The 14,537-nt window shown below is 37.4% G+C and overlaps 1 protein-coding gene across 1 annotated transcript in view; it reads right to left on the bottom strand.

The window, feature by feature from the left end:
• Positions 1-1,624: 1,624 nt before the first annotated feature.
• The window catches only part of BEND2 (BEN domain containing 2), a 55,635-nt gene continuing 42,722 nt past the window's right edge, over positions 1,625-14,537 (bottom strand). The window contains 3 exon segments of the mRNA XM_042975225.1: positions 1,625-1,812; positions 9,089-9,292; positions 13,790-14,021. Of these exon segments, the coding sequence (XP_042831159.1) occupies positions 1,625-1,812; positions 9,089-9,292; positions 13,790-14,021 (624 nt within the window).

Below are 14,537 nucleotides of genomic sequence, written 5' to 3' on the forward strand. Positions count from 1 at the left end.
ACTAACAGCAAATTATATATTTGGGTAAGAGTCATAAAAATTATATCTTACATCTTATTTTTCTAAAATTAATTATACCATATTTCACTAAAATATTCTAAGTTGAGTTTTCAAAAGATGTCATTTGAAAAATGTATCTATTCTACAAATTAACCATATAAAACAATCCTAAACTATTTCACAAGTCACCAAAATAACAAGACTTGTCAACTTTCACACAAATTACATTGACTGACCTATTCATTACTTTCTATTGAATTTCTTCTTTGCCTTAATCAAAAAACTGATCTAGGATCAGAAAACTTATCTAGGAAAATCCATGGGTCATAAGCAAATGACTGCAGATAAAGAGTGAACTCCCACAAGGAAAAAAATTTGCTTCTTAACAATAACTAAAGATGCTATAAAATGAATGTAACTGAAGACCGTTTGATAGGTTGAAAGCTAAAAGATGGCATTATAACTAACAGAATATTTCTCTTTTTTGACAAAATGTTTCTTAAACATAAATGATCAAACAATGAAATTATACAGTATTTCTATGGCTCACACATTCAAGAACTTTAAAGTGCTTAAGCTAAAAATAAAATCCTACTCATGAGCAAAATGGAATTTTTTTTCATTCTCCAATATTCTTGCCAATATCCTTTAAGATCACTTTTTTCTAATTGAATCTCTGATCAATTTTTTTTTTCATTTAAACACTGTAAGATTTAAATTTGTATGCATTTCAACAGTAAAATCAGAAAAACACAGTCTGTTTATAAACCTTCACCCAGACATTTCAGAAACAACAACAACAAAAATGTTAGTGTCTTAATCTGGTCAGATTCTTTTTATTCATAGTGATATATTCTTAAATTTAAATTACTTCAATGGAACCAAAAAGCCGCCTGATAGGATTTTCTATGTTGACTCTTAGAAAACTGCTGTGATAAAATATTAACCGGAGGTAATTAGAAGAATGCTGTTTTTTTATCAGGAGTAAGTCAAAAAAACATAGGTCTCATGTCTGGAAAGCTTGGGTCAAACAATGAGATGTCAATCCTATGAATCCCCTATGGATGGATGTATAAGAAAACCAACATGGGAGATTTGGTTATGTGCAAACCACACCTCCCTGCTGAGTCAGTGGAGTTCAGGCCTAAGATCTACAGTGACGATTCACTTGACAAATATTGAATATCCACTACCTACAAATTCCTACACTTGGCATTATGGTTTGCCTATCCAACTATGGCTCTCTACCTTACCACTGTGTCACTGGTGCTCAGATTTCCTCTGTCACTAAGAGCTAAATGTGCTATTCTCATTCTATATTAAAACAGCAGTGAAAACAACCTTCAGGAGTTTACTACCATTCCCTTAATTAGAGGTTCTTATTGGAATGCCACCCATCACTTTGTTCATGAGATGAAACATTACACATCTTCCTAACGCAATTCTTCCTAATGCAATTCTATGTGGGCAGAAAAAGAACACTGGATATTTCTTTGGTTGTGAATGCAGAACTACACTGCCACTACAACAAGCTAATTTTGGAATTATAACTTGAGAAACTTACAGGATGATACAGCAGTAAAAACAATGTAGAATTAGAATGGCTGACATTCAAGTACTTCAGTCAGTCGATATCTCTTGGCTCTGACTCTGTTAAAGGGTTTGTTGCTGGAAGCGGCTATGCTTTGGATGTGGACTTCTTGAAGTCACATCTAAGACTACGGATACAACTATTGATAGCTGTCACACACAACTTCCAGTCATATCCACTTTCTGATAGATCGCAGGTTGGGTAGGCGTCTCCAAGAAATTCTGGTGGTAAAATCCAAAAACATTAGTTACTCAGAAATCACTTCTCAGAGAAATGAATTTATTCAGCCTCAGTTCTATTGCTGTGTCTATGAAAGAAAGGGTCATTAAAACTTTAAAACACATGGACTATATTATTAAATTAGCTGAACAAATCTTTTCATCTAAAAGGATAACATGAAATAGCTCCATTCTTAAATCATAGTAAAATAACAATATCCCATGAACTTACTACATAACCAGAATGGAAATCCTCTCCTGCCTTCAATACCCAATGTAAACTTTTCTCATTCTTAAATTTATCAAACATGCATGTTACTCATTATAACATGACATGCCAAGTCTTTGTGACACACAAGATGCTGAAGTGTCTTTTTTACTTTAATTTTTTTCTTTAATGTTTATTTATTTTTGAGAGAGAGACAGAGTGTGAGCAGGGGAGGGGCAGAGAGAGAGAGAGAGAGGGAGACACAGAATCTGCAAAAGGCTTCAGGCTCTGAGCTGTCAGCACAGAGCCTGACACGGGGTTCAAACTCCCAAGCTGTGAGATCATGACCTGAGCCAAAGTCCGATGCTTAATCAACTAAGCCACCCAGGTGCCCCACTTTTATACTTTTAGAGGCAAGAAGCTGTAACTGCTAAATTTTTTGGTGCTGCTTGGTTTATCTCAGACAAGAAAGAATGAGAGTCTCTAGATCTTGCAGTTAGAGGAAACGGTCTATAAGGGAAGGTAACAAAGCAACAAAGCTCAAATTAGAAAAATTTAGGATATTAGAGAAAGGAGGAGCACACACAAAGGGAAAGGTAGAGAAGAGAGATGTTATTTAACTGGAAGAGCAGAACTGTCCTCAGATACTTTTTTAGGTAACTTCTTTTTTAAAACTTATTTATGTATTTTGAGAGAGAAAGAAAGAAATGAGGGAGGGGCAGAGAGGGGGGGAGAGACAGAATCCCAAGCAGGCTCTGCGCTTTCAGTGCAGAGCCCGACGCAGAGCTCAAATTTATGAACCGTGAAATCATGACCTCAGCCAAAATCAAGAGTTGGACACTTTACCAACTGAGCCCCCCAGGCGCCCCTCGGTAATTTCTGAAGTAAATCTGAGGTCTTACAAAAGGACCTGATGAATAATCCAGGCCAGCATTAGTTGGGTACATTAATCTCATTTATTTTTCAATAAGATTAAGAAGCTGGGAAATCAGGATAATGACATAAAAACAGCATAAGTCCAAAATTTTTAGCAAGGTATGTGACAAAGTTAAAAAGTTTTCATATTCAAAGGACTACTTAATACATCAGTGGTAGCCTGGGAGGAGGCTTTCACTGGTATGTCACTAGTGTTTTTTATGCTGCCAGACATTTTTATTCACAAAAAAAGAAGTTATGGAAAGCAGGCTTGGCCCATCTGCCCATGACAGCAAAGCTGGGATGGATAACTAATAGACTGGAAGACAAATACAGCATCTGCAAAGCTTTCAACCGGCTGTAACAGGAGCCTAAAGTGGTTGGTGTTTCCCAAAAAATGTTCTCTGAAACACTAGTCATGAAAGAAGTTTCCTGGGGAAAAAGTTTACAGTTGTGCAAATGAGAAATGCTACACTCCAGAGTTAGTTCCCACTGAAAAATCCCACAGCGAAGAGACCTGCTGATTCAAAGGTGTCAGAAGCAGATGCATTCGTAGGGCTTATAAACGAGGAAAGTAGCAAGGCATGCAACAACAGAAGGTCAGGACTGTGGAAATCTGGGAGCTAGAAAAAGAACAATAAACGAAGCCTAAAACGAACAAAACGAAGGAAATAATAAAGATCAGAGCAGAGATAAATGACATAGAAACTAAAAAAATGGATCGATGAAACCAGGGGCTGGTTCTTTGAAAAAGTTAATAAAACTGATAAACCTCTAGCCAGACTTATCAAAAAGAAAAGAGAAATGACCCAAATAAATTAAATAAAGAGGATAAATAACCACACCACAGAAATACAGACATTTATAAGAGAATATTATGAAAAACTATATGCCAACCAATTGGACAACCTGGAAAAAATGAATAAATTCCTAGAAACACATAAATTACCAAAACTAAAACAGGAAGTAATAGAAAACTTGAATAGACCAATAACCAGCAAAAAATGGAATCAGTAATCAAAAAACTCTCCCAACAAACAAAAGTCCAGGACCAAAAGTCTAGATGGCTTCACAGGTGAATTCTACCAAACATTTAAAAGAAGAGTTAATACCTCTTAGTCTCAAACTTTTCCAAAAAAACAGAAAATGAAGGAAAACTTCCAAATTCATTCTATGAAGCCAGAATTACCCTAATACCAAAACCAGATAAAGACTCCACTAAGAAAAGAGAACTACAGGCCAACATTCCTGATGAACATGGATGCAAAAATGCTCAATAAAATACTAGCAAACCGAATCCACCAGTACATTAAAGGAATCATTCACCACAATCAAGTGGGATTTATTCCTGGGCTGCAAGGGTGGTTTAATATTCACAAATCAATCAACATGATACGCCCCATTAATAAAAGAAAAGATAAGAACCATATGATCATTTCAATAGATGCAAAAAAATCATTTAACAAAGTGCAACATCCATCCATGATAAAAACACTCTACAAAGTAGGTTTAGAGGGAATATACCTCAACATAATAAAGGCCATGTATGAAAAACCCACAATATCATCCTCAATGGAGAACAACTGAGAGCTTTTCCTCTATGGTCAGCAACAAGACAGGAATGTCCACTCTCACCACTGTTATTTTTTTAAGTTTATTTTTTTTTTAGTCATCTCTACACCCAACATGGGGCTTGAACTCATGATCCCAAGATTAAGAGCTGCTCTTCCAACTGAGCCCCCTAGGCCACCCTCACCACTGTTATTTAACATAGTACTAGAAGTCCCAGCCATGGCAATCAGACAACAAGAAGCAACAAAAGGCATCCAAATCAGCACAGAAGAAGTAAAATTTACACTATTTGCAGATGACCTGATACTCTACGTAGAAAACCTGCAAGACTCCATCAAAAAATTGCTAGAACTGAAACACGAATTCAGTAAAGTCAGGATATAAAATCAATGTACAGACATCCGTTGCATTTCTATACACCAATAATGAAGCATCAGAAAGAGAAATTAAGGAATTCATCCCATTTACAACCGCACCAAAAACCATAAGATACCTAGGAATAAACCTAACCAAAGAGGTATACTCTTGGTTGAAAGACCTATACTCTGAAAACTATAAAGCACTGATGAAAGATATTGAAGATGACACAAAGAAATGGAAAGACATTCCATGGTCATGTATTTAAAGAACAAATATTGTTAAAATATCTAACATTTAATGCAATCCCTATCAAAATACCACAAGAATTTTTTACAGAGCTAGAACAAACAATCCTAAAATTAGTATGGAACCACAAAAGACCACAAATAGCCAGAGCAACTCTGAGAAAGAAAAGCAGAGCTGGAGGCAACACAATTCTGTACTTCAAGTTATATTACAAAGCTCTAGTGATCAAAACAGTATGGTACTGGCATGAAAACAGACACATAGATCAATAGAACAGAATAGAAAATCCAGAAATGAACCCACAACTATATGGTCAATTAATCTTTGACAAAGCAGGAAAGAATATCCAGTGGGAAAAAGACAATCTCTTCAACAAATAGTGTTGGGAAAGCTGGACAGCAACTGGACCACTTTCCTACACCATATACAAAAATAAATTCAAAATGGATTAAAGACCTAAATGTGAGTGAGACATGAAATCATGAAAATCCTAAAGGAGAACACAGGCAGTAACCTCTCTGACATCAACCCTAGCAACATTTTTCTAGATAGGTCTCCAGAGACAAGGGAAACAAAAGCAAAAATAAACTATTGGGACTTCATCGAAATAAAAAGATTCTGCACAGCAAAGGAAACAATCAACAAAACTAAAGGGCAACTGCTGGAATGAGGGAATATATTTGCAAATGACATATCTGATAAAGGGTTTCTATCCAAAAAATATAAAGAACTTATAAAACTCAACACTCAGAAAACAAATAATCCAATTAAAAACTGGACAGAAGATATGGTCAGACATTTCTCCAGAGAAGACATACATATTGCCAAAACACATCGAAACATGCTCAACATCACTCAGCATCAGGGAAATACAAGTCAAAACTACAATGAGATATCACCTCACACCTGTCAGTATGGCTACAATCAACAACACAAGAAACAATAGGTGTTGGTGAGGATGTGGAAAAAGGGGAACCCTCCTGTACTGTTGGTAGGAATCCAAACTGGTGCAGCCACTCTGGAAAACAGTATGGAGGTTCCTCACAAAGTTAAAACTAGAACTACCTTACAATCCAGCAATTGCACTACTGTGTATTTACCCAAAGAATACAAAAATACTAATTCCAAGGGACACCCCCCCCAATGTTTACAGCAGCATTATCTACAATAGCCAAACTATGGAAATGGTCCAAATGTCCATCGACTGATGAATGGATAAAGAATACTGGTATGTATGTGTATAAACACACACACACACACACACACACACACACACACACAAAGTATTACTCAGCCATAAAAAAAAGAATGTAATCTTGCCATTTGCAATGACATGGATGGAGATAGAGAGTATTATGCTAAGCGAAATAAGTTAGTCCAAGAGAGACAAATACCATATGATTTCACTCATTTGTGGAATGTAACAAACAAAACAAATGAGCAGAGGGGAAAAAAAGAGAAGGAGGCAAACCAAGAAACAGACTCTTAACCACAGAAAGCAAACTGATGGCTACCAGAGGGAAGGAGGGTAGGCAGATGGGTGAAATAGTTGATGGGGATTAAGGAGGGCACTTGTGATGAGCACTGGGTATTATATGTAAGTGTTGAATCACCAAATCGTACAACTGAAACTAATATTACACTGTATGTTAACTAACTAGAATTTTTTAAAAAACTTTAAAAAATGTAGTGGATTGCCATCAATGGAAATGTTCAAGCTGAGGAGAGGTGACTATATGTCAAAGCTGAGATCAAATTCCTGCTCTGGGGCAAAAGCTGTATTAGAGGATGTGTGATGTACTTCCTATTGCTAAGCTTTTATAGTTATGTCATATACAGACATAGATGGGAAGGTATAAGGATTGTTCGCTGATTGCAAATCTGCAGCCTACTAACTTTCTCCATGTAAACCATTATCTAAAGAGCCCCTAAGTGATACTGAACTCTCATCATAGAGTGTGAACAATAATTTCTTCTATGAAATCACACCTTTGGCTACTAGACATATTTGACTACTAATTTCTGTAAGAGTTCCCTCCAAATAATAAAATCTGCGAATAAGAAATTAGAATAGAATAAACTGGTTTATTCATTCAATGGGATTCCAATCAGCAGTTAAAATGCATGAACTTCAAAAACATAATGTTGAGTGATAAAAATTAGCAAAAGGATACACACTATATATCCCCATTTATGTACATTAAAACTATAGAATATTATATAGTATTTATAGATCTATCAATACGAGTAGCACAAGTGTAAAATATGCATGCAAATGATAAATCTAACTCCAAGACTGTGGTTACTTCTGGGGAGAAATACAGGGAAAGGGATGATGGGAGAGAATTTTAATTATATTAGTAATGCTTTATTTAAAAAAAAAACACCTGGAGCACAAAAAGCAAAATACCTATATCTGTACTGGATTGACAAGTGATCATATTACTATATCATTTCTGTACATTTCTGTGTGTTTTATACTGAACTGATACTTTTACAGAAATTATGTTGGAGGCCATAAAGTCCAGTCCTTCTATGAGTACAGGAATCGCCTCTCATCTCTGCTCACTGAGATTTTGCTCTGACTCTATTCATTCTTTAAGTTCATTTTGTCCTTATATTAAAGTAAAATATGCTTTCTGGTCATATTCTCCTCCTTGGGCCTGGCTCTGCCCAAGCCCCTAGGACAATGATGATTCTATCGTATTCTCCCTGCTGAGATAACTCAATGGCTGCCCTTCTACACGGAACAGAACTTTGAGTCTTATGGGAAATTTGTTAAAATATGCCCCATGTGGATAGTATGTCAAACTCATACTGAATATTTTTTACTACAAAAGACATCTTCTTGATTTGTAATATAATACGGGATAAAACAAAATGAAATGCATAGTGTAGTATCTTTAGTCTACTTTTAAGGAACTAATATATTCCAGATATTAAAAGAACTATAAAAGTCACCTTTTCCCCCTCACTTAAAAATTTTTTTAATTAGAAAGATAATATTTCTCCTATAAACACCTTCATTTCCAGATTGGTTACAAAGTCTGTGTCCTTTTTTTTTTTTTTTACTGTAATGTAAGAGGAATTAGGTTTTGGTTTTTTGCCTGGTGGGTTAGCTCAGTGATGTCCAAATTGCAAACTGTGACCAATTACTAGGTCATGAGATCAGTGATGGCAGCACATTTTTAAAAATGTATTAGAATAGAAACCACTGGAATGTAATTCTCATAGAAATAATAAGCATTGCTTGTGAAACTTTTCCTTGTGTTTTTAAAAACTCATACACACATGTACTGAGTCACAACATAAACTGTATTTTTGACTATGAGTTGCAGTAAAAAACACATTTGAAAACAATTGGATTAGATGACAGCAAATGCTTACAAAAGGTGCTGTAAGCCAGCCTTCTTTAGTTCAGTCTGAAACACAAAGCGCTGTTCAAATTTGCTGGGTATGTGTGATATGAAGGCAGGAACCGAAGAAGAACTAACTGAGATGGTGCTCAGAACTCTCTCTTTGATGGGGACCAGCGATACAAATAAGAAATATTCTGCATCGTGCGTTTTCCAAATTAACAATTTCATAGAATTGCTTTTGGAAGCTTCATCCATATACATCATAGATAAAGACTACACTGTACTCATATGCACAAGAAAAATCTAGCAAATTAACCCGCTGTGCTATTGTTGACACTTTGGCAAATTGATAAAGCCCAGCAGCCTCGACCCTGATCCTCAGTAAACAGAGGTGTTTGAGTTTCCATATGCCTGGCAAGACAGAGCAATTAGCCTGGGAAATCCAAATGCAAAAGGAACACAATTTATGAAAACGCTCCTTGTTATGCTCTAAAGAGGGAAATTAGTTACAGCTCCATCTTTCCTTAAAATACACACAAACTGAATGGATTGTCGTTTCTGTCCTTCTGTAACATAATTTGCTTTTTATTTATTCTCACATACTCAACTTGTAACCCACCTCGAAGAGCGTTAATCCTATTCGGATTAAGGGCATACATGCCATGCCCCAAGCTGCCATAGATGTTACTTCTTATCAGGACTTCCTCTGTGAACAGGTTGCGAATTAAGTATATGGCTGACAGCTCTGGGTGAGACTTTGCTTTTGCCATACTTAGCACTGAATGCGGCAACTGGATATTTCTATCTGGATTTCCAAGATATTCTAGAAGCAAAAGAGAAAGAAGATGTCAACTTTCATGGCAAATGTAGGGTTCAAGTTTTTAAAAAGGCTTTAACAGAATGGTTGATTTTTCTGAATTTTTAGGCTCCAGAATTTGAGACGTTAAAAAAATTCAAGCCTTAGGGCACCAGGGTGGCTCAGTCAGTTGAGTGTCTGACTTCAGCTCAGGTCATGATCTCACAGTCTGTGGGCTCAAGCCCCACATGGGGCTCTGTGTTGACAGCTCAGAGTCTGGAGCCTGCTTCAGAGTCTGTGTCCCCCTCTCTTTCTGCCCCTCCCCTGCTCACACTCTGTGTATGTGTCTCTCTCTCAAAAATAAATAAACATTAAAAAAAATATTAAGGCCTTAAATTTTTAGTGTATCATGAGATAGCATGACAAATGAAACAGGAATCACTGCTGATATGATTACACATGTTCTGATTGTTCAGGAAAGTGATTTAGTGTTCTTTTGCCTTTCAGGATATAATCAGTTTTAACATTCCATTTAGTAATAAATACTAAGTAATTTTCATGCATCGTTGTCCTCTATAAAAAAAAAAAAAAAACGCTTTTTCAAAAAGAAGCAACAGGAGCACCTGGATGACTCAGTCAGTTGAGCATCTAACTCGATATCGGCTGAGGTCACGATCTCACAGTAGTGAGATCAAGCCCCGAGTCAGGCTCCGTGCTGAGTGTGGAGCTTGTTTAGGATTCTCTCTCTTCCTCTCTCTCTGCCCCTCCCCAGCTCACACTCTGTCACTCTCTCCCTCTCTAAAATAAATATATAAACTTTAAAAATCATTTTTAAAAAAGGAACAAGGTTATTACTGAAATTTTTATAATTTTTAAAATGTATGTTTTCTGGGGCACCTGGGTATCTCAGTTGGTTAAGCGCCCGACTTCGACTCAGGTCATGATCTCACAGTTCATGAGTTGGAGCCCTGTGTCAGGCTCTGTGCTGACAGCTCAGAGCCTGAAGCTTGCTTTGGATTTGTATCTCCCTCTCTCTCTGCCCTTCTCCTGCTCATACTCTGTCTCTCTCAAAAATAAATAAATGTTCAAAAAAATGTAAATGTAGGGTTTTTTTTATTGGTTATTAAACTCATCATTTAAAAATCAGCAAACTCCAAAGGAAACAATCAACAAAACTAAAAGGCAACCGACAGAATGGGAGATGATATTTGCAAATGACATATCAGATAAAGGGTTAGTATCCAAAATCTATAAAGAACTTATCAAACTCAACACCCTAGAAACAAATAATCCAGTGAAGAAATAGGCAAAAGACATGAATAGACACTTCTCCAAAGACATCCAGATGGCCAACCGACACATGAAACAATGCTCCACATCACTCATCATCAGGGAAATACAAATCAAAACCACAATGAGATACCACCTTACACCTGTCAGAATGGCTAACATTAACAACTCAGGCAACAACAGATGTTGGTGAGGATGTGGAAAAAAGGGGAATGCTTTTGAAATATTGGTGGGAATGCAAACTGGTGCAGCCACTCTGGAAAACAGTATGGAGGTTCCTCAAAAAAACTAAAAATAGAACTACCCTATGACCAAGCAATGGCACTACTAGGCATTTATCCAAGGGATACAGGTGTGCTGTTTCGAAGGGGCACATGCACCCCCATGTTTCTAGCAGCACTATCAGCAATAGCCAAAGTAGGGAAAGAGCCCAAATGTCCATCGATGGATGAATGGATAAAGAAAATGTGGTATATATATACAATGGAGTATTACTCGGCAATCACAAAGAATGAAATCTTTCCATTTGCAACTACATGGATGGAACGGGAGGGTATTATGATAAGTGAAATTAGTCAGAGAAAGACAAAAATCATATGACTTCACTCATTTGAGGACTTTAAGAGACAAAACAGAGGAACATAAGGGAAGGGAAGCAAAAATCATAAAAACAGGGAGGGGGACAAAACATAAGAGACTTTTCAATATGGAGAACAGAGGGTTACTGGAGGGGGTGTGGGAGGGGGGATGGGCTAAATGGGTAAGGGGAATTAAGGAATCTACTCCTGAAATCACTGTTGTACTATATGCTAATTTGGATGTAAATTTTTAAAAATAAAAAATAAAATTAAAAAAATAATGTTTAAAAAAAATCAGCCAACGCAACTTAATTATCTTATTTTAGATAACTTATTTGAACCTCAAAATAAATTTTAAGCCTATTCTCATTCCTCAACTCTACAGCCTAATTATCACCAACTCTCATCAGTCCTAGTCATTCAAATTAACCACACTTAAAAATATCATATTTTACACATAATAAAGAATTATTTGTTGGAGAAAATATGTTAGAGAAATACAATAGGATTCTTACAGGTCCATAAACGTATTTTTCATCTTGAAACATTCATCATTTAATGAGTAACAGTATTAATTACTGAATCCCCCAGATCCAACATTTAGCAAGAGACATTAAATTATTCAAAAGTTCACTTAGTGGGTCCAAAGACTTCACTCTGGAAGATTAACCTAGCAATATTTATCAAGGCCTGAAAAAAAGATTAATACCCTTTAACCTGGTATTTCAAATTCTGAGAACCTAACTTGAGAAGAGAACCCAGGGTGCCTGAGGGGCTCAGTCACTTAAGCATCTGACTTCAGCTCAGGTCATGATTTCACGGTTTGTGAGTTCGAGCCCCATGTTGGGCTCTGTGCTGACAGCTCAGAGCCTGGGGCCTGCTTCGGATTCTGTGTCTCCCTCTCTTTTTGCCCCTCCCCCACTCAAGCTTTGTCTCTCTCTCTCTCTCTCTCCCTCTCTCTCTCTGTCAAAAATAAACATTAAAAAATTTAATAAAAAAAAGAAAATCCAAAATATGTACAGAGCTATACAAAGGAATTTTCTGGCAGCATGAATTGTATGACTAATAATCCTCTCCAAAAAAAATCCACAAAAAAAAAGAGGGAGGTAGTTAAAGAAATTAGAGCACTTACTCAATGGAATATTATATACCTGTTAAAAGCAATGATCATAAACACTGGAGATTCTAGAGGAAAAACATACACCTATCATATTTAAAAAGAAGAGCATAGAGACCATAATGTTTTAAAAGGTAAGAAAAAAAGTAGAAGAAAATTAAAATGCCCATAATAGTGTTTTACAGTATCTTGATGGGATACAGTATCTTGTGGGAGCTTTTCTTCCCTTCCAAATATTTTCCAATTTGTAAGAATCAAATGGTGTAACAGACTATACACAAACTGGGCAGCTCAGCTGCCTGGCTCACAATTTGCTTAATTGGCTCTATCCCCTGGTTCTAGACCTCTGACCTAAGCACCCCAAATCAGATTCTTTCTCCTAGGAATCTGAACGGTGACCAGAGAAAACCAGAACCTAGATATCATGGAAGACACAGAGACCCACAGACCTCAATAGACCCCAGAGGCCGCACTCTTGGGCCTGGCAGTTTGGCTCCTGCATGTGGCTCGGTTTGTTCTTTGCTTCTTTAAATCTCAGAGCTATTCACCCTCTGATTTTTGTTATGGTTTAATTGGGCCAGAGTTTGTTTCTATGGCATACAACCTGAACAAATAGAGTAGTTCTATTACTTTTATAATGGAAAAAATATAAAGATGCGTCATTTGAATAATTTCGTCTGAACAGGTTCACAGGTAATATTCTTCCTTAGGGTTGACATGGGGGCTGGGGAGAAACAGAAAATAGTTTTGCTACCTCCAGTGCCACTACACCCCAGCATACTGAGGGAGGGGTATTGGGAAGCATGAGTGGCAGGTGGCGTGGTCACCTACAGAACCGACTGCTGCTTGACACTAATCAAGTGGGATGTGCCTCCAGCAGACAGCTAGCGGTAGGGGCAAAGTGTTCTGACAGATGGGATTCATCAATTCACACAAAAGCTCTTTAAGGAGCGCCAGCCATGTGCTGGGCACAGAGAGAGCAAAACACCTGAATTGCTTCTGGCTCATCCAGCTGTAGCACCTTCTCCTTCACCTGCGGAGCAAGACGCCTAAACTAAGGGGCAACTGGGTGGCTCAGTTGGTTGGGCGTCCAGTTTCGGCTCAGGCCATGATCTCACGGTTCATGGGTTCAAGCCCCATGTCGGGCTCTGTGCTGACAGCTCAGAGCCTGGAGCCTGCTTTGGATTCTGTGTCTCCCTCTCTCTCTGCCCCTCCCCGGCTCACACTCTGTCTCTCTCTCTCTCAAAAACAAATAAACATAAAAAAAAAAAAAAGATGCCTAACCTGAGGGTTCACACTGGCTGAAAGAATTAGCTGAGAACTGCTTTTCAAAGGAAAAGTAACAGGTTTAGCTTAATGTTAAAAACTACCAGTCTCAGAACTAGGTTGTCTGTTTTCATTAACTCCTTAATATAAGAGATTAGGTTGTTTAGATTTCTTATGAAAACTTTCAAACATACATAAAAGTAGTACAAGGAGATCCATAAATGCATCACCCAGATTCAACATGTATCATCAAGAGAACTTATTTTAACTCACCCAATGCTTCGTAAGATACCAATGAATTATCAGTGGAATGTTCTTTAATTCCTTTGGGGCAAGCGCTGCTGTTCTGCTGAGAATTCCCATTTCCTCTTGTTTCTGAGGCAGCTGCTTGCTGAGATAACTGGGAACTGCTTTCACTGCCTTTACCATACCTCGTACCGTTCAAATCTGCAGCCACTGGTGTATCAGGATTGGTAGGGCCTTTACTGTTGTCACCAGCTTTCTGCTGAAACACCAAATTGTATTTATAAACAAAGTCCCATTGGGAGAAAATATGGACATGTTCCATCAGGTACCAGAGCCCCCCAGGTTGGTAAGGAAGCAACCGTCTCCAATAAGGTGAGCGAAAGCCGTGATAGAAGGAGAGGTGTGGCTTCCTCCTCAAACTGCCTTAACTGCCTGCTTTTTGGAGAACCTGGCAGCTTTATCTAATTACCTGAATGATAATTGCTGGCACAAAATAAGTGCTTAGGAAACATCTTATGAATAAACGAATAAATCAGCTTCTTGGAGATGATAACTTGTGGGGGTTTTTTTTTGAAATATTTTTGTTTTCTTTCTCTTTCCTTGGTGGCTAGAGACTCTAGGGATCTCTAAAGACCCTCAGAATCTTTTTAATTTTAAAGCTGTGCTTGAGTCCCATTTTCCTGGCATATTCAACCAGAATCTTTGATGGAAGGAGTGGGAAAGCTCAGGCATTAATTACATTCTTTAAAAGTGTCTCGCACGATTCTAATACATA

The sequence above is a fragment of the Panthera tigris genome, chromosome X (assembly GCF_018350195.1).
Source record: "Panthera tigris isolate Pti1 chromosome X, P.tigris_Pti1_mat1.1, whole genome shotgun sequence".
NCBI lineage: Eukaryota > Metazoa > Chordata > Mammalia > Carnivora > Felidae > Panthera > Panthera tigris.